Source organism: Furipterus horrens, unplaced genomic scaffold, assembly GCF_987537825.1.
Source record: "Furipterus horrens unplaced genomic scaffold, mFurHor1.1.pri manual_scaffold_13, whole genome shotgun sequence".
Classification (NCBI taxonomy): Eukaryota; Metazoa; Chordata; class Mammalia; order Chiroptera; family Furipteridae; genus Furipterus; species Furipterus horrens.
The window spans coordinates 19943373-19963968 of NW_028327183.1; the positions used below are offsets into that span (position 1 = coordinate 19943373).

Sequence of the window (20596 nt, forward strand, 5' to 3'; positions counted from 1 at the left end):
AAGCACAGGGCCTTGGAAGAGAGCCTGTGTAAAGTGAATAACCCTGGGTATTAAGCTTTATTAGTTTAACAGTAAATCCATCTCTGCCTCTAGGCCTGCCAGAGTGTGACTAGTTAATTCTCAAGGGAGGATTTTCATTGCAAGAAGTCCTAGAGTAAAGACAACAAAATTTTAAAGATGAAAAATAATAGAACCTAATGAAAACTCTAGAAAAGAATCATCTTAATTCTTTTAAATCCTCACCCAAGGCCTTTTTTTTTCTTCTTTTCATTGCTTTTAGAGAGAAAGGGAGAGAGAAATATCTCATAAGCACCAGAGGGATGGGACCCACAACCTAGGTATGTGCCCTGACTGAGAATCGAATCTGCAACCCTTTGGTTATGGAACAACTCCAACCAGCTGAGCCACACCAGCCAGGGCTAGGAAAGAATCATTTTAGCCCTGACTGGTGTGGCTCAGTTGGTTGGGTGTTGTCCTGAAAAGCAAAGGGTAACTGGTTCAGTTCCCAATTCCCAATCAGGCATATGCCTGGGTTGCGGGTTCAGTCCCTGGTTACAGCGCATGAGAGGCAGCTGATCAATGTTTCTCTCAGGTCGATGTTTCTCTCCCTTCCCCTCCCCTCTCTCTAAAAATAAATAAATAAAAATTAAAAAAATTGTTTTAAATCCTCCTTTCCATGTTTGTTCTTCTACATTTTTTATTTGTAAAATCATGTTCTAGGTTTTATAAAGAATAAGGGATATAAAAGAATAACAATCGGCCATAATTTTATTCCCCAGAGGTGATTACTAGAATATAAGCCCAAATGTATTGTTTATTGTTTCTCCTCAGTGATTGGAACAACACCCAGCACATTCGCTGTTGAATGAACTGAGATGAGTTCAGGGCAGGGGGAGGGAGAGGTAGAGTTAGTGTATGCTACGTAAGGCATATACACCATGAGCAAAGGTGTAAAAACCCAGAACAAAAGGACCACATGCAGGAGACACAGGTTTGAATCTAGGAGCGATTAAAATCTGGGAGTTCCTAGACTAACATATTTTGTTTGTCCCACATGGCATTAAAATAATTTTTGATGAGATGCCAACCTTTAAAATTATGTGCAATTTACAAAGAAATATGAATTTCCAGCTTTTGACAAAATGAAAAGCTCTGGAAACATTAGGACCTCATTCCTACATGATAAAAAAGGCTGGAACTGAGCAGAGGCTGTCCTGACAAAGCTCCTCTGTTCACTGAAGTCCCCTTCAGGCTCAGCTCACTCATGTAGGTTTCCTCTGAGACACTATAAGCATGAGAGTTTGCAGTATCTGGTAGAACTCTGGGACTTGATATTGGAAGTAAGGGGGAAGAAGGAACAAGGCCATGGGTATCCAAATAGGAAGTTTATACTTTGTTCGTTGGGCAAGAGGAAGGACTGAACGGTGTTTGCTCGGTTACTACCTTTGTGTAACAAGTCATCCCAAAACTTAGTGGCTTAAGACATTTAGATCATAATTTTGTTAATTTGGTCAGGCTCAGTTGTGTGGCTCTTCTGGTCTTGACTGGATTCACTCATGTGACTGGGTCAGTTGTTGGCCCAGCTGCTGGGCCAGCTGGTCTAGTGTGACCTCAGCTGGGACAAGTTATTTCTGCTCCATGTGGTCTCTCATCCTCCAGCACATTAGCCCAGTTCATGACTGCATAAGGATCCAAGAGAGGGAGTGGAAATTTATAAGGCTTCTTGAACCCTTGGCTTGGAATGGGCATACAATCATGTCTACATTTTATTAGACAAAGCCAGTCACAATGTCAGCCCAGATTTAAGTGGTGGGGAACTAGACTCTATTGTTTTTTCCTTTTAAAAATCATTTTTAAGCAAATTCAAAAGAGAAGAGCACATGAACCACTATAGACCCATCATCCAGATTCAACAGTTAGCAGCAACTCATAGCTAATCTTATTTTACCTTTTTCTTTACAATTATTCCCCCTTCCCCTGGATTATTTTGAATCAAATCCCAGATATATAATTTCATCATTTATAAACATTTCAGTTTGTAGGAAAGAATATTTCTTTCTTTTCAATAGAAGTATAATTGATGTACAATAATGTATTAGTTTCACAAGTAGACAAACTCCACCTTGTGATGGGAGGGGCTGCAAAGTCACAGTGCCAAGAGGCATCGATACAGAGAGAGATGCTTTTTAAAGAAAACTTTATTTAGTTTCAGAGACAGGGGAAGAGAGGGAGAGAAACATCTACGTGAGAGAGAAACACTGATCGATTGGTTGCCTCTCATACATCCCCTAGCTGGGGACCAAACCCAGGCATGTGCCCTGACAGGGAATTGAACCAGCTACCTTTTGCTTTGCTGGATGATGCCCAATCAACTAAGCCACAACAGTCAAGGCAAGAGAGATGTGTTTTTGTAAAACATCTATCACAGTTACTATCAGAGGTGTATTTTTGACAATATCATTTGGAAAGGGATATCCTCTGCATGACTGGAACTGTTTTCTATTTGCCTTCCTGCACCCATAAACAACTCCAAGCCAATGGACAGGAGAGAGAAAGATGCCTGGCCTGCACCTCTTCCAGCTTCTTGTCCAGGGACTCCTTAGTTTCAGTTTCAATCCTCAGCTTTCAAAAAGTTATCCAGTTTTTCTAAGACTTCTGTGAATGAATGAACAAAATGTTAGACAAGAGAAGGGAACTGAAAGCCAAGCTAGAAACACAAAGATGTTTCTACACTGCACAACAGTGTAGAAACTACACTCCCTTAGGTCTGGCTGGAGCCTAAACCACCATCTGCATTCATGTCTTCATGATACAAAGTTCCCTCTTTCTTGGTCAACTTCTCAAGTACAAACAAGAGGTAAACTCACATCTTAGTGTGAATTAGTCTCAGGTATTAGGTTCTCTAATACCAGGGAGCCTAGAAGAAGGAGGGAGGGAAGGAGAGAGAGAGAGAGAGAGAGAGAGAGAGAGAGAGAGAGAGAGAGAATATAGACTGGAGTAATCTACCATCCCAACCCACTTTATACTAAACAATGTCCCTTAGCACAGGGCTTCTGAAGTCCTGTACTACTGAAGTTTGGGCCATAGAATTCTTTGTTGTAGGGGCTGTCTTGTGCATTGTAGGGTGTTGAATTGCATCGATCTACTAGATGCCAGTAGTATGCCCTGCCCCACCCCATCTCCCCTGGGTTGTGACAACCAAAAATGTCTCTAGACATTGCATATGCCCCCAGAGGGGTAAAACCACTCCTGTTGTTAACCACAAATTAAATCTTCCATAAATCTGAAACAACATGTGTGGCTCATGTTCTTTAGAGCAGGGAGGACCCTACCATTAACAGAGGGCCGCCTGGAGGGCTCATATGCCCGACAATCATGAATGATCTCCTGCAACTCCAAAGGGCAATCTTCACCCAGTGGCTCCTGGTGCCGGCCCACAGCCACCAGCTGGTAGATCTTCTCAGAATCACAACCTGGCATGGACACAACAGGATAGGAGGCTTAAAAATTGGTCTGGCACTCACACGTCTCTCTGGATGATGACGGCTGGCATCAGACCTAGGGACTTTGACTACTGAAGAAATAAGAGCTCCCATTAACCAGCCCCGGCAGTGCCCACATTGGAGAACAAAGCACCCGGGACAGCACTGATGGGGATTTTCTAGTCCGATGGAAAGGGACCCAATCCCAGCCCCACCTGAGCCAGCCGTCATGCTGAGTACCTTCAAACGGGATCTTTCCAGTGGCTATTTCCCAGAGGACAATTCCAAAGCTGAAAGAAAACCAAGGAACAGAGCAAACATAATGTTTCCATTTTTCTACATCCCTTAGCCATTTCTAGAATCTTCAGTGAATTTTCTGATTGCCACCCAATTCCACTCAACAGACTATAGTTATGATGGTCCTTGGATGTGGAGTTTGACTTGGGCTTTCCTGTCGTGTTCATCTGAACATGAACATACCTGTATATTTCAGCTTTTATGTCATATTTTAAAAACATATTCTCCAGTATTTCAGGTGAGACATATGTCGCGGAACTGATTGTCTCTGCCTTTTTTCTCTTAGTTGCTCTACTGATGGAAGTCTGTGTTTCCTTCAACTCAAATCCTGAAAGCTAAATAGAGAGGTAAATTAGAGATAGAAGGAAACAACGCAATCTTGGGTTGGGGGTCGTGGGCAGGGGGTTGATGCTACATGTGATTAATGTCATGGGATGGCCTTTGAACTTTGAAATGTATTTCTAGTGGTGTCTTCTGTGTGGCTACCCTCCTGGCTGGCTTTATGGGTTCGATTTATTATGGTGCATTGACCAAGAGAAACACAAAGAGGTTTCTCCTCTATAAAATGGGGTGATGAAGATTTCTTCAAATAAAAGTTAGAGAGCACCTGTAAGACTTGGGAGGTTGCGGTTGTTCTGGCGTCACTGTGTTAGATCCAGGGCTTTCTCAGTTAAGGACTCAACTGCACTGAGTGAGGGTGTACAGAGGTGCACAGAGCCACCACAGGGCTTGCTTCCTTTCAGAAGCAGATGAAAAAACAACATAGGGGCAACCCCTCTGTTCTAGCTGACCCTATGAAACAGCCAGCCTGCTCCTTTCGATTTTACATGACAGCAGTGAGTTACCCCTACGGACCCTGCATAGTCAAGGCCATGCTCTTAAAGAAGCAACAGCACAATTCATGGGAGCAGATGTTCTTGCTCCATGCACATCTGTCATTAGCACCATCAGTGTGCAGAGGGCTGCCAGCCCCAAACTCGGCCAGATATGCAAATCTAGGGGCAAGGTCAGGAAAAGGATAAGACATTTTAGAGGGCTCATCCCCTTTCAATTACATGGTTACTGAGCGCTGACATCCTCTGACATCTGGCATCATGCTAGATGCTAGAGACGAAGGGCTGAACGGCACATGGTACAGTCAGGTGGGATGAGACCATGAGTGGTGTAGACATGGCACTTTTGGAGCGCGTATATCACACTGGCGAGGAGAAAAGGCATATGAAAGGCAGAAAAGACCTATCTTCTGTGTTTTGAGGGCTGTCCCTGACATTCATAAGGCTGGAAGAAAGAAAGCCAACTATGGATGACAAAGAAAATCTTCTTTTAGCATTTGGTAACTGTGGACATTGAGTTAAGCCCTTTCCTCTTCTGTATGAGAATCTAGACTTTTTAGCTCCATTCCCCTGGGAACCTGATAAAGGCAATCTATCACCTATACTCCTAAGTAATATTGTTGGTGACAAAAATGATCACTGCTTGGTAAATGCTTATGGACAGTGGGTATGGGGACTATAAAGAATTGATAGGGATGCTGGGCTTTGTGGTGACTCTTATAACTGGCATGCTCCTTGTGAGGATAGTGGGAAGATATGCCTGCGGAGTTGTTATAATATTGACTTCTGTGGGTCATGAGGCTTCTAAAGCTAAAGGACCCCACACCCACCCAAGGGGCGCCTCTTTCTCTAGCACCTGGAGCAGGGTAGAGAGAATAGCTCCTGGGTGACTGTGGGGACTCCCACTGGAGAGAAAGATTTGATGCTGCCCTGCTGGCAAGCTCTGTTTCCTGCATGGTAACCTGCTGTGTGATTCCAAATGGTAGGTGTGGTCTTGCGTCATTCTGTGAGTCCAGATGCCTAGCTGGGTCTGAGAAGATCCCCTGGTGGGTATTGGGGGAACGTAGAAGTGGTGCCCAGGCATCTAAAGGGAAGTGACTCTTAGCCCATCCCTGCAAAGTGGGCAGTGGGGGAAGACAGGCGCCGTAACAGCAGGCAGGATTGAGCCTGGCCTGGGGTGGGCATGTGGAAAGCTGCCCAGGCCGGGACACAGTTGAGTTCAGTTCTCAGGTGAAGGCAGAGAAACAAGCAGGCACAGCCTTCCCGGGGAACAGGTGTCCCTCTCCCAGCACCAGTCACAGAGGGCGAACTCAAAGAGCCCCCTGGAGGCCATGCTCACCTTCACTTGGTAGCTGCTAGTTACCAGGAAGCTTGTGCTGTTGATGTTTCTGTGGAGCTCTGGTGTTTCTGAATGGTGCAGCCTGCCATGACCAGAAGCGGGGAGCGTTAGTGACCTTTGCACAGACCTTCCTGGGGGGCTGGACGGTCATTACCGGGATAATGAGGCTGGTCAGTACCATGCTTTCCTCGTGGGTAGCTATTCATCAATAGGATAAGGGGGAGAGGGACAGGGATAGGTGGATACAAAACTCCTGGACACTTTCAGCTATCTACACGGGCAAAGGGGCTCCAGTGCCCATCGATACCTCTGTAGATAGCAGCCTGGAGCTGTGACCAGCAAAGCTGAATGGGGGATGAGTACACAGAGCTGCTAAAAAGGATCAGAGGCCTCTGGATGGTGCACTAACAGCATCACCCCTACAGTCCAGAATTACTTCTCATAAAACCTGCTAGTGCAGGGAATTGAATTAACATTAATTATTAACATTAGTTATTAATTATATATAAAATAAATGGCTAGGGCTGTATTTCCAAAAGTATGGGATACATGGTATGCAAGATGACATAGCAGAAAATGGTTCTCCTTTCGAGTTCTGATTACGTCACGGAGAAAGTCTCCGTTGGGTGTCAGGTGTCTTTAACACCTCTCTAAATCTGCTAATATCTCCTTTGCACAAAGAAAATGTGGGTCTGAATTAACAGACTTTTTGGCAGGCAGCATTATCCAGACAGAATTTAATAACACTGTTTTGGTTTCATTCACAGTCACCTACTGTGGCAAGAGATTTTGGTTTTGGATTTATGGTAGTAATAGAAAGTGTCCTTTTCTTTGACTATATTTAGTTGTTTTTTTTTAAGTGAGCTAATTTAAAGAACCATATTAAGGAAATAAGACTGGCAGAATTGTGGATATGGTAAAAATCATGAAAGTGGTTTGTAAATGACTGACCTTTGGGTACCCTTGGGCTAAAGAAACCACAGAATCTACACATGAGAGTAGGGAGAGTTGCCAGATAAAATACAGGACATGTCGTTGATTTTGAATTTTTGATAATCAATGAATTTTTTTTAGCATAAGTATGTCCCAAACTTGCATGGGACATACCTATACTAAAAAATTATTGTTATCTAAAATTTTAGTAAAGTCTGTCTTATGTAATCTTTGAAATACACTTACATTTAAAAAATCATTATTGCTTATCTGAAATTCAAATTTAACTGGGCACCTTGTATTTCTATTTGCTAAATCTGGCAACCTTAAGAGCAAGGCCTGTCCAACTCCATAAGAGTAGCCTGGACATTAAATTCGACCTTCAGTTGTGTGATCTGGTGCTCACTGGGTTAAGTGTCCTTTCCCCCTCCTGTCTAGGGTATTATAATCAGACAAATAATAAAACAACTTAAGGAAGGGGAGACTATCTGGGGCTTCTAACCTATTCTCTCTCTGTCCCCGGGATTATCAGTAAGGGAGGTGGAATCATTCTGTTCTTCTTGGCAGCTTTCCGCCCATAGGTACCTGTATAAGCCTCTGGCTGCCTCCATAACCAGGACAATGCGCTCAGAGAAAGTGAGGTCCTTTTTCTGATCCAGCAGTTCCCTCAGGGTCCCGAGCTCACAGTACTCCATGACAATGGAGAATTGAGGTGGGCTCACTGAAGGAAAGAAGATCAGCCCCACTCAGAGGTCCTGCTCTGCAGTCCATCACCCCCGGTCCATCGCCCTGACTCTACAGAGACAGACTCAGCTCTGCACTGTTTCTCTCCTGCTTTCCACCCCCATCTCACACAGTTTGTACCTTGACCTCATTGAATGAGTCAAATACCCATAGAGCTCTAATACCTCTTCTTTGTTGTATCTGGCACATCGTAATTATACATTTCTCTTAGTTATCTGAGCCATGTCTCCCCCACTCAGTGTAAGCCCCCCAAAGGGCAGGGTCTGTTTTGTTCACACAGTGCTCACAAGGAGCTTAGTAAATATTTGCAGAAGGAATGAATGATGCACAGACCGCAGGTGCTGGTGACAGGAGCTGAGACCAGAGTGCAGGTCACAGGTCGTGGGCCTGAGATACAAGAACCATCACACAAGGAATGAGTCAGTCACCTTCAGCCACCACCCAGGAGAACAAATATCACTGGAAGTTTTCCTGTAGTCGCCTGAGGCTGTGGAGAAACTTCTAGAGGGGATAAGACAGGAGTTGCAGTGTCCCCTCTGTAGGTAAGAGCAACAAAACATAACCCACAGGAGAGGTCATGCTATGAGAGAAAATGCAGCCACATTAAAAAATAAAATTAAAAAGAACCTGATGCATGAGGTTCTTGGTAAAGGGGCAGGACAACTGAGTGTTTAGGTTTGATCTACACTAATGATGATCAAGGATAGATTCCTTATTCTGGTCAGCAAGCTTTATAATGTTTTATTGCAACAAAATGCACCCATCACTCAGGCCAGCATCTGAACAAGACGCACTGGGTTCCCAGTGGACAGTGAGGAGAAGATGTGGGCACATTAGTGCAAACCAGCCCTTGGGCTGAAGCCAAATTCAAGCCCCACTTTCATGAAAGGAGATGGGAACCTACATCATGGGATGTAAAAAAAAATTAATGCTGATAATAGCATCATGTAAATTCCACCCTCTCAGCTGTTCTTTACAAATGCAATGCGTTACAGCACGGAAGGTATATGACAGCCTACCAAAAGTAGGGCTGACTCCAGAAGCACTCCTTACCCATTTCATCAATGCAAATCCCAAATATACGCAGGATGTTCGGAGAATCAAATTTCTTCATGCTTCTGACCTCATTATGGAAAGTATCCCTCACTGCTCTATGAGGATAAGAGGGACAATTAAGATTTCAGGACTGGAAGGTTCCTCCAAGAACATTTAGTGTAGCGACCACCTGTGTATGTGTGGGACGTGAGTGATCGTCAGCACTCCTGTGATGAGGTTGGCCATTGATGGCAGAGTGTGGAACCCCTCAGATGTTTGGTGGCAGAATTAGTATGCACAATACATGCAACAACATAGATTGACCTTGAAAATATCACACTAGGTGAAAGGAGACAGACACAAAAGGCCACATACCATATTATTCCATGTATATGAAATATCAAGAACAAGCAAATCCATAGAGATGGAAACGAGATTAGTAGTTGCTTAGGGTAGTGGGGTGCCAATCTATGGGGAGTGACTGCTAATGGGTATAGGGTTTCTTTCTGGGATGATGAAAATGTTCTAAAATCACTTTATGGCAATATATTAAAAGCCATTAAATTATACACTTTAAATGGGTGAATCTTTTGGTATGTAAATGATATCTCAATAAAGTTGCTTAAAAATACTATTCTAATCAAAATCTCAACCTGTATATAGAGGAATGCGGCTATTGATTTAGCTTAGTCAAGAGGATTACTAGATAATGAGAATTACTACAAAGTCATAATTCAAAACAAAACAAAACAAAACACAGTGTTATCAATGCAAAGATAAAGTGACCGGAGGAATAAAATAGAGAGGTCAGAGCCAGATCCATGTCTAAATAGAAACTTAACGTACAATAAATGTGGCGCCACAAATCAACAGGGAAGAATATTTACTAGATGGTGTACAGAAAATGGACTCACTGTGTAGATAAAAATAAAACTAGGTCCTACATAACATTACATACAAAGGTGGATTCCAGGAGGATTAAAGCTTAAATGTGAAAATAAAACTGCAAAGTTAAGAGAAGAAATCTAGAATACCTAGGGGTGGAGAAGGGCACCTCAAGAGCACAAATAAAGTTTTGGTAGAACTGATAATATCAAAATTTAAGATGTCTGTTGATGGACACAAATGCGATAAGATCTTTGGAATATCTAAAGCTTAGAAATAATTAATTTCCACAATATATGAGGATCTTCTACAAACTGACAAGGCAAAAACAGCACAGCAGCTGTGACAGAAAGTGGGGGCAGAGGATATGAAGAGGCAACTAGAGAAGTGGAAATCCAGATAGCTAAAAGTCACTTGAAGGAATGTTCAAATTCATTAGTAAACAGACATGCGAATTAAAGTAACTGTAAGATCTTACTTTATAACCATAAGGATGAAAAACATTAGAAAGCTGGATAATGTCAACAGTTAGTGGAGATACATAACTATAGAGTTCTTACATATTCCTGAAGGGAGTATAGGCATATACAACCCATTCTGAAAAGTGATCTGGAAGTACATTGTCAATTTCATATATGCATGGCCTATGGCCCCCTGATTCCTCTCCTGGCAACACAGCCCAAAGAAATTCTCACACAGGTGCATAAAGGAATACTTATGGCAGTATTGTTTTTAGGGGGAAAGTTGGAAATAAGTTGGGTTCCCTCACTGGAAAAATAGGTACAATATGGATCTACACCAGCCAGCAATCAGAAGGAAAGGGCTACAGTCTATAACACATGTTCCATGATGCTGAGTGAAAAAGGTAAGAAAAGTAGGCAACAGACATATAACACTACCATTTGTGAAAATTAAAAATTCACGCACGTATAACATACATTCTACAAGAACACATACAAACAAAACACACTTTATTGTCTGTGGAGGGGATGGGGAACTGAGAAACAGAAATGGAAGGGAATAAAATTTTTGAAATAACTAAATACACAAGTAAAAGAGAGAAGTTTGTAGAATTGAAGTTGTAAGACATGCATTTAAGTTGGGCTCCGCTCCTTAAGAGTAGAGGGCAAGTCAGGTAGTACTTTGGGGCCCGGATTCCCCCACCTAAAAATGGAGACAATGGGCTTCTCTCCTTGGGGAGTTATAGAGAAGTGAAACGATACATGAGGGAACTATACAAAAGGGCTTACCTGGTGTTTGTGGCCTGGACATTTTTGAATACTTTTATGGCCACTGAAGATTGGTGGTATTTTCCTTTAAAAACTTGGCTGAATTCATTTTCCCTTAGCAGAGTCCAATCAGATTCTGAAATCTCCTCCTTCTTAATCTCCTTGGTTTGGTATTCTGGGATCTTCTTCATGAGTTTCTGTAAGTCTGAACATAGGATGAAAGGAAATAGAGTCAAAGAGCCCAGGCGGATGTGGCTCAGTGGATTGCGAACCTAAAGGTGGCCAGTTCGATTCCCAGTCAGGGCATGTGCCTGGGTTGTGGGCCAGGTCCCCAGTTCGGGGTGTGCAAGAGGCCCAATCAATGTATCTCTTGCACATTGATGTTTCTCTCCCTCCCTCCCCTGTCTCTAAAACTGCCTCTAAAAATAAATAAATAAAGTCTTTAAAAGGAAAAGTCAATGAGCTGAGAAAGAGGTGTCTTAGTAAACATGCGAGTGGGAAGCCCTGTGCCATGAAGCAAAGCTGGCCCTGCTGGAGCTTCTCACTGACTCATTCTTGGGGAGAGGTTCCAGTGCCTCTGAGTGACCAGTAGAGACACAGGTGGATGGTTAACAAAAATGTGTCATGCACTTCTTTTGCTTCCCCTTCAAATCCTGTTTCTCCAGTCTAAACCTCCATCTCAATCCATCTCTCTCATTTTGGAGTTCTCCCTACTCCTCTGCCACTTGGAACTTGGCACTTGAACATTTAGCATTGTGTCTAGTCATTTCAATTCTAATAGATACGTACTATCTAATAGATAGTAACTCCACTGCTGGTATGTGTCCACATGTCTCTTTCCTCTCCCTTCATCTGCCCTGCAGCTGTGAGCTCCGGAGAGGCAGGTCTTTCTCTGCATCTTACTTTTCTCTATGCACAAGCCTCGAGCATAAAGCAGACACAGATTTGTCAAATGACTGATGGAGTATTTTAAATTTGATTTGAATTTGTTCTTGAAAATTCAGCAACTGACGCTTTGAGGCTCTTAGAGGAAGTTGTGAGCACTTGAATAGGTGCTAGACAATATCCTGCTGGTCAAGAAGTTCCCTTCACATGCTCCTTCAGGGACAGAAGCCTGGGCTAGTCATGAGCACACCCCAAAGCCTGTGAGCTGTTTCCAACCATCCAGACCAGAAAATGGGCAGTGGTGGGGGTGGGGGCAGAATGGACTTCCTAGTAAACAAATGACTTCTGATTTGGGACAGAAGCAGCAGGGCACAAGGTTACTCACAGTGCTGCACTGTCTCCATGATTTTTTTCTTGTCGGTCTCCATGATTTTATCCACATTGATTTGCAGTTGTTTCATTGAAGCTTCAATTTCACTTCCTGTAGGAAAAAGAGTGGCAAATACTCATAAATGCTCATTAAAAGCACGTCGAGATCCGCCCCCCCCCTTTTTTTTTTTACCTATCACATTCATTGTAGCAGGAATTACTACTACGGCTCACAAATATGCAGCTTTATACTTCTAAGCACATAGTAAGTGCCTTGAAGCATGGCCATGTGACTTGTTTTGGCCAAAAGTGAAGTGAAAGAAACGTCAAGGAATTTTTTATCAACATAAAAGTGCTGCGATACTGGAAGTTCCTGGAAAGGACAGCTACCTTGGAGAGTCCCCTGGCCTTTTATTTCTTTAAAACACTGAGTTTTTAAAACTGCAGCATAATCTAATCTATCCTTAAAGATTATATATTTATTCATTTACATATTTATTTATTTTAGAGACAGGGGAAGGAAGGGAGAAAGAGAGGGAGAGAAACATCCTTCGGTTGTGTCTTACATACCCCCAAATGGGGACCTGGCCCACAACCCACGCATATATCCTGACCAGGAATCAAACCAGCAACCTTTGGCTTGCAGGCCAGCACTCAACCCACTGAGCCACACCAGCCAGGGATATTCTTATTTATATATTCATAAATACACTTAAAAATTAATAAAACACTATATAGGGTAGCCAACCATTCTTGTTTTCCCAGGGCTTAGTTCTGAGGACATGGGACCTTCAGGGCTAAAACCAGGAAAGTCTCTGATGGAGACTTTTGTGTGGAGAAACATGCAACCTAATACACTGTTGGTAGGAAGGATATTTGTATAGTCTCTGTGGAGGACAACTGGCAATCTCTCTCAAAATTTAAAATGCCTATACTTTTTGACCCAGCAATCAGATTTGCTCATAGAAATTGTTCCTAAATATATCCTCAAATATATTCAAAGATGCTTAAGGCAGAACTATTTACAATTGGGAAATATTGAACACAACTTAAATGTTCATCAACAGGGAGCTGCTTAAATATATCTGGTCCATGTGTATATACCAAGGAATACTAGACAACTCTATGGAAATTCATATGGAATAATATTCAAGATTTAATAAGAAAAGCAAGAAGCAGAATAGTGTGCTTAGGATGCTACTGATTGTGTAACAATGACAACAACATCCATATACTTCAATATCTGGAAGGTTATTCAAAAAACTGGTGGGGGCGATTGTGTCTGGGAAGGAAACAGGTCCCTTGAGATCAAAGGTGAGAGGGAGATTCACTTCTCATGACGGGACCTTTTTGTACTATGTTAACATATTACTTGATAAAAATATTTCTCAAAAACTGAAAGGCAAGAACAGAAAGTAAATCCCGTCCTCCAAGGTGATGACACTAACATACCTCCTGCCTCCACCTGGAAGTGCAGCACTAAGTGCTGAAGATTAGGAAGGCTGGGGGCCACTCCTGCCTTTCAGCTGGGTCAGCCTCTGCACGCTGCCCCCGTCCCCCAACCCCTGATTCTCTTTCTCCTTGTTGGGTGTTTGGTTGGGGGATTACAGATGCCTTACTTTCCCCCATTCTGAAAAGGACCCATTTTGCCCACAAGTCTCCTCCAGACCCGGTCTGTCCTGTTGGAGTGTCTCCCGCTGACCTGATTGGGGATGGACCACCCGTTACTCCCCTGGGCTCCAGTGCCCAGAAGGTTCATTCGCATGTCCTCCACCCTCTCCTCACTTCCTCTCTCCACTCACAACCCTTACAAAAGGGAAGTGTTCAGAATTCATATCACGAGGATCTGCAAAGGGGTAAAGAGATCGCATTTGTTTCCATCCTTCCTCTCTGTTCCCTCTTCTGGTGGCCTTGGCTCCAGTCACCCCATACTCCAACTAGCCCACGTTCCATCCCCTAAGCGCCTTGTCCTGCACTAAGCCCACCTAGTTCAAGGGCCACTCTAGTTCAAGTCACTGCCATCAAAGTGGTCTCCTAACTGGGCTCACATTTCCACTGTTGCCCCCTGGGGTATGTTGACTTATTGGTCCCAATTCTTCACTCCTATGCAGCAGTATTATATAGCCATGCCCTGGCCATAGCTTCTGAGTGGGCACACTGTCCTTCCTTGTCCCTTCACGTTGGGTTTGGCTATATCACTTGCTTTGAATATTAGAGGATACAAGTAGAAACGTGAAAGATGCTAGCACCGCTGGGCTTGCCTTCTTATAATTCTGCCACAAGAAGAACATTCTCCAGGTACTCACTGCTCCTACAGCCTTGGCTCCAGAATGAGACACAGTTTAACAGACTCAAATTAGACCTGCTGCCTGGAGCCAGGTCCAGCCAGGCCCAGCCAAGCCCACCTGAGATCAGGAGGACCCCAATGGACCTCCAGATCAGCGAGCAGGAGAATTAATGACTATTGTTCTAAGCCTCTGAGCTTTGGGATGGTTTGCTATGCAATATTAGTGCAGGAACTAACACATATCACTACAGTCCAGTGCCACATGACAGTCCAAGTGATGTTCTTTTAACAAATCAAAGACAGTCCAAATGATGTTCTTTTAATACAAATCAAATCATGACAGGCCCATGTTTAAGGACCTCCCTTCACTGGCTTCCTATAACTCTTAGAATAAAACCTAAATTTCTTATCATGCCTTCATGGCCCTGCTTGACCTTGCTCCTCTCCCTTCTGGCCTACTTCCCCATGTTCACCTCGCTCTACTCTCTCTTCCATGCCTACCACACCAAAGCAGTCCTGGCCTTCTGCTGTCCCTTGTGCTTTCCACATTTATTCCCATCTCAGGGCCCTCACATGCCATTTCCTCTGCTGGGAATGCTGCTTTCCCTTATCTTCGCTCGGCTTGCTCCTTCCCCTTCCAACGCCACCCAGTCAGAGAGGCTTTCCCGGAACACTCAGTCTGCATCACTGTCGTCTTCTGTTGCCCTGCTTGTGACTTTCATTGCCGTTAGATAAAGTGACTTACTTAGCCCTCCGACTACAGACTTTATGTCCCATGAGGGCAGAGGTCTTGTCCATTTTGCTCCGTGCTGTGTCTCAAACACTCAGGACAGTACCTGGCATACGGCAGATGGCATCACATGCCTTAGAACAACATTGCGGTCAGTGCTGGACCACGTATACCATGGTGGTCCATGAGGTTATAATGGCGCTGAAAAATTCCTATGGCCTAGTGATGTTTAAGTACAGCACATTACTTATGTGTTTGTGGTCATGCTGGTTTAAGCAAACCTACTGTGTTGCCAGTTGTATAAATGTACAGCACATACAATCATGTACAGTACATAATACTTGATAATAAATGACTAGGTTACTGGTTTATGTATTTACTATATTTCTATCATTATTTTAGAGTGTACTCTTTCTACTTACAAAAAAAGTTTACTGTAAAGCAGTATGCCATGTGATGCCAGCAGCAATCTCATATATCTTGTGTTACTGTGTCTCCTGATTGCTTCATATTCTCTTGTGCTTGACTTAATCTCGTGTTGGTTTGTGCAGCAGCACGTTGTGCGGGCCTGTGTCCTAGGAGCAACGGCTATACCACGTAGCCCAGGTGTGTAGCAGGCTAGACCACCTAGGTTTGTGGAAGTGCACTCTGGTCTTCACACCGCGACCAAATCGCCTAATGACACATTTCTTAGAATGTATCCCCATCGTGAAGTAGCGTATGACTATACTCAATTCTTCCTCCTGGGAAATTTACATATTAACAGAAGGTCTTTGAAAAACTAAGGTTGGAAGGAATTAGCTCCTAGAATTCCAGGTGTCACATCAAAGAGAGAATAGGGAGGCAAGGAAGACGTACTAGTGTCAACACCCCCAGCCTCTCCCCTACTCAGGACCCCACCGTATCTGAGCCCAGGGATGTTAGGAGTTATGAGTCACATGAATAAACACCTGCTCAAACCTCTTCAGCCTTCCTGCTCCTTTAGTAAATCAAAATGACGCTAAAATACCCCCAAATAAACCTTACCACTTAGGCTTTGGAGGACTCGCCAATCTTCCTCTGCGTCCTGCTGATCTTCCTGTTCCCAGGATGTTCCTTGGCTGGTGCTTGAAGAAGGCACCCACTGATACGCCTGAAGCCCGAGGGAGAGCTCCTTCTGGACATCATTCAGCTCTTTGTTTATGTCTTTAAAGAGTATTTTGTCCTTCTTTGCTGTTATAAACTTAAGGATATTGGATTTACTGCTAAAGTTATCTACCTGCTTCTTAGCTTTCTCTAGGACGGCATGGAAATTGTTGAGGGCAGTGGTGATCTCAGCAGGTGGGTTCCTGTCTCGGGCCTGGAGCGCTTGCAGAGGCTGCAGCAGGCCGTGGATCCGGTTCCTTAGACGCTTGCACTGTCCCTTGCAGTGTTCCATCACTTCACATTGGTTGTACACATACAGGCCTAAGGAGATGACGTCCCCCAATTTAGCCATATCTGAAAGAAACTGATGGAATTTGTTAAAGTCTCAGAATCTCCTGCATATTTACTACTGGGCTAAGGTAACCTCAAGGGTGTCTGTGATTGAAATGGCTGAAGAGGTCTCCCCACAATTTTATGTAAGGTAGATATGCTTGCTGTCCACCAACATCTGTTCTGCCCTTCCATAATAACGGTGTGGCTGAGAAGTGTTGGCCCGCCTTCCTTGAGGCTTGATGTGGCCACGTGACTAGTTCTCACCACAGGTGTGTGAGTGGACATGCTATGTGCTACTTTGAGTTGAGGCAGGTTTATCTCCTCTACACACTATCAGCTGGATGCAGTGGATGACACACAGCCCTGAGAGCAGGGGTAAAGCCTCAAGAAGGAAGGTGGAATCTCCAGAAGGCAGAATCCTGAATCCCTGAACCAGCACTTGGAGGAAGGCTGCTCACAGACCCAGACCTTTACCATGGACTGTTCAATGAATGAAAAATAAACTTCTGTTGCACTTGAGCTATTATATTGTGGGGTCTATTCATTATATCAGTTTAGCCTATTCTAACAGATATATCCTGCTGAAGTATAGGGGTGACTATAGGATAGGGGGGCTGGAAAGCTCAGACCCTAAAGAAGGCAAGAGTTAGTAAGGATAAAGGGCCCGGTGATGGAAGATCTTCCAGTTTTAAAAGAGTAGTCTGAAATGTGGATTTTTTATGTTAAATCTCTTGATTTAAAATATTGCAACCAAGTCAAAAACTGCTTTAAAAACTGTGCAGTCCAATACTGTGTGGGTCAAATAAAACATGACCTCCAACTGGATATTGCCCATGAAGCCCCAATGTGCAACCTTGGCCACAGCTGGCCAAGAATATTCAGGACTGTAAGAGAAGTTGGTTTCTGTCAATCTCAGCTTTTTCTTTCTATCTCTTTCCCAATGCTTGAGCATCTGAGCATCCCTGTCTCCCTAGTCCTTGCCTCCAACTCTCTCTGTTGTGTTTTCAGTAAGCCACAAATTTGTTTTAGCCTACCCCTTGGCTTCATGCTGTAAGTGCTGCACCCCTCCGAGGCATTCGCACTAAAGACTTGGCGACTTTCCAGGTCCAGAAGAATTGCGGTGGACAACTGTGTCACCTTCATAGCACCCACTTCTCTACTTCCTATTACTCCCAGATTTTAAGTGGCTGTCTGCTTCTCCTTCCTTCAGCAGTGAGTTTGCAGAGAGCTGGCCTCATCCCTGGTTCTAGGGGTTAAAGTTGATATAGCTAAGCCAGTGTTTCTCAACTGAAGGTGATTTTGCCACAACTGGGCAGATGTCAGGGTGCTGCAATGCACAGGACAGTCCCTCCACAACAAAGAATTATCCAACCCGAAATGTCAATAGTACAGGGATTGAAAAATTTGACCTAAGCAATCGGACAATTCCTAATAGCCTGTCACAGTGATTGATTCAAAATTGGGCACCTGGGCTACATGAGTGGAGGGAAACATATGCTGGGGAGATTTCTGGATCTCCTGAAGGCAGCTCAGGAAGGCAGTTCCTCTAACTCTCTCTCTCTCTCTCTAATATCTGAATGTAACTGAGAAAGCATGGAGCTCCAATCCTAAAGCCTTGGGATGAGGCAACCTACAAATGACAGAATACAAAGAAAAAGAAGGAACCTGAGTCCTTGAGCACACTGAGCCACTGGTTTGAACTGACTCTGAAGTCTACCCCATTTCTGAAATACATGTTTCATGAACTTACTATTATTATTTAAGTCAGTTTGAATCATGTTTGCTGTACTTGTAACAAAAGGCAACTGAGTTCAGTGATAAATAATGATAATAACAATGATCACAAATCTCTCTGTTCACTTACTATATGCTAAGTGCTTTGGAACCATGAGCTCACTGTTTTATAGATGGAGATACTGAGGCTCAGGGAAGTTGCATGTAAGTACATACAAGACCATAAAAACAGTTTCCAAAGTACTTTTACACAGAGTTCATCTCAACAGCTCAGTGAAATAGGTGGGACCCCTATTATCACCATTTTACAGATCAGAGAACAGTTTGGAGGATGAAATGGGCCTGAAAACCAAATCTGGCTTTAAAGTATGAATAAGAAACTAGCAGAAGTGAAACCAACTATGCAACCAGTTGAAATACTTTCATTTTTCTTGCCTTAAAGTTATATGGATCTGACAAAGGAAGTAACAGATATTGTGGCATGCCTAAAAAGACTCAGTGTATCTCAGGCTACCAAGTTATTCCCAGTTGCTAAGCAGATGCCTTCAAGGCCATTTCTTGGGACCGATGAGGGCAATGAATGGGTTTTATACTTTTCCCTAATTCCCTGGAGACAAAAGCAGATAGGAAACTGTTGTTCAGGGAATCTTGTGAATTTCAGCTTCATAGCTTCAAGCTCCAATTACCTCATTACCACCTTCATCAAAAAGCTATATCTCAGCAATAACTAAATCGGAAAAGATAATGGGGAAAACACCCCCACTTGTAAAAGTGACAATTTAAAACAATAAATTTTACAGGAAAAGTGATGATGTAGTATGAAGAAAACCACACAAAGCAGAGCTTGAAGAAATGAAGAAAACTGTTATATTTCCGGCTGGGAAGATTAAAAATTACAAACCTGACAATCCTCCACAAAGTTAAACCTAATTTAATGCAATTCCAATAAAACTCCCAATGGTATATTTTGGTATTGAAACTAAATGATCCTAAAGTTAATTTCAAAGAGGAAATTAGTAGAAATAACCAGGATTTAAATTAAATAAATAAAGAGGACTTACCTATAAGATTAAAATATATTAAAATAGTAATAACTAAAATTGCTTACAGCTTATTAACTGTTGATAAAGATATCAAAAGGATAAAAGAACATAAATACACATATTTTGACTAAACAATGTGAATTTCTAGGAACTTATGCTGTGGAAAAGCTAGTATGTATATAGATAGATGGATCGTAAGATGTTCATTGCAGTGCTATTTATAATATGTAAAGCTGTCAATAAGGAGAGAAAAAAGTTACTATTTTTAAAAGTGAAAAATCTTTAAATGGTAATAAAGAATATGTATCCATAAATAATCTAATGCCATTTCCTCTTTAAAAAAAAAAAGGTATCAGGCATCTCTTTTTTGATGACACGATTCTTTCTCCTTGCGCCTAAAATGAATACGGGAATAGGAAGAGGGCATTATCATTAAGTTCCAGAATTCTCTATCTCGGCAATTTACGCCACAGACAACCTGGAGTTTGTCTGCCCAGGGCTTCGTGGACAGTACTTCTGAGCAGGTTTTGAGGCCCCTCCGACCCCCACCTCATCCCCACTCCATCCCCACCCCATTCCACGTCTTCCTTGGTAGAAGGCAGTCGGAGACCCGAGCGGGCAGTTCCACCACCATTGCGAAGGAAATGAAACCAACTCGCTCCTGAGTTCTAGTAAACTGAACAACGGGTCACTCTTCCACCACTCCCATCCGCCATCTGCCACATCTCCCCCGCCCAGCCCAGGGATCTCACTGCCCCTCTGCCCCACTGCCCTGCCGCCCCTGGGGACCGAGGACCCAGGACGACCCCCAGACTCACCCTTGTCCCTCCCGAAGGCGTCCAATCTGTCCCGTGCACAGTTCCAGAAGATCACTCCGGCTGATCGGATGACTGCCTTCCGCCCAGGGGAGAAGTCGGAGTCCCCGGGCCTCCTTCCCGCCGGCGCCCCGCGCTCTGGCTGCTCCCGCGCTCCCACGCTCCACCCGACAGGACTACAGCGGCAGCAGGGCTGTCCTTTCCTCAGAAGTAAAACCCGGTTGGGTACTGGGCCTGAACGTGTTCCCCGATCAGCCCGTTGGACTGCTGTTCCGACCTGCGCCCTTCAAAGGCCACCGCCCCTGGGCTGGGGCGCGGACCAGGAAGGGGGCGCGCCTGAGAACTTTTCACGTGGTTCTTGTTGCCAACCCGTGCGGTGCCCTGCCTCCCTAGAACCCCTTTTCTAGGCAGTTCAGAGGAAGTCTCTTCCCTCCCTCCTGGCGTTCTCCTCCTGCCCTTTCCCCTCTCCACCTTCCCACAGTCACTCAGTAGCTATTT

At 43.7% G+C, this 20596-nt stretch overlaps 1 protein-coding gene across 1 annotated transcript; it reads right to left on the minus strand.

Moving 5' to 3' along the window:
- Positions 1 to 2186: 2186 nt before the first annotated feature.
- On the minus strand, positions 2187 to 20404 carry MLKL (mixed lineage kinase domain like pseudokinase). The gene is made up of 11 exons (XM_090259879.1): positions 20102 to 20404; positions 16075 to 16537; positions 12048 to 12143; positions 10799 to 10982; positions 8682 to 8779; positions 7470 to 7605; positions 5952 to 6033; positions 3963 to 4114; positions 3723 to 3772; positions 3333 to 3473; positions 2187 to 2655 (listed from the first exon to the last, which is right to left on the minus strand). Exons 2-11 carry the CDS (start codon positions 16523 to 16525, stop codon positions 2612 to 2614), a joined length of 1434 nt encoding a protein of 477 aa, XP_090116005.1. The 5' UTR covers positions 16526 to 16537; positions 20102 to 20404; the 3' UTR covers positions 2187 to 2611.
- Between the last annotated feature and the right edge of the window lie 192 nt (positions 20405 to 20596).

What these genes read in the sequence shown, in the direction of transcription:
- MLKL (XM_090259879.1), bottom strand. Translation starts at nt 16,525, where the DNA reads ATGGCTAAATTGGGGGACGTCATCTCCTTAGGCCTGTATGTGTACAAC. An exon ending in CATGGAGACAGTGCAGCACT is followed by an intron (nt 10,983 to 12,047) that starts GTGAGTAACCTT and finishes TCCTATGTTCAG; the next exon opens with ACTTACAGAAACTCATGAAG. An exon ending in GCAGCCAGAGGCTTATACAG is followed by an intron (nt 6,034 to 7,469) that starts GTACCTATGGGC and finishes TGGTCATGGCAG; the next exon opens with GCTGCACCATTCAGAAACAC.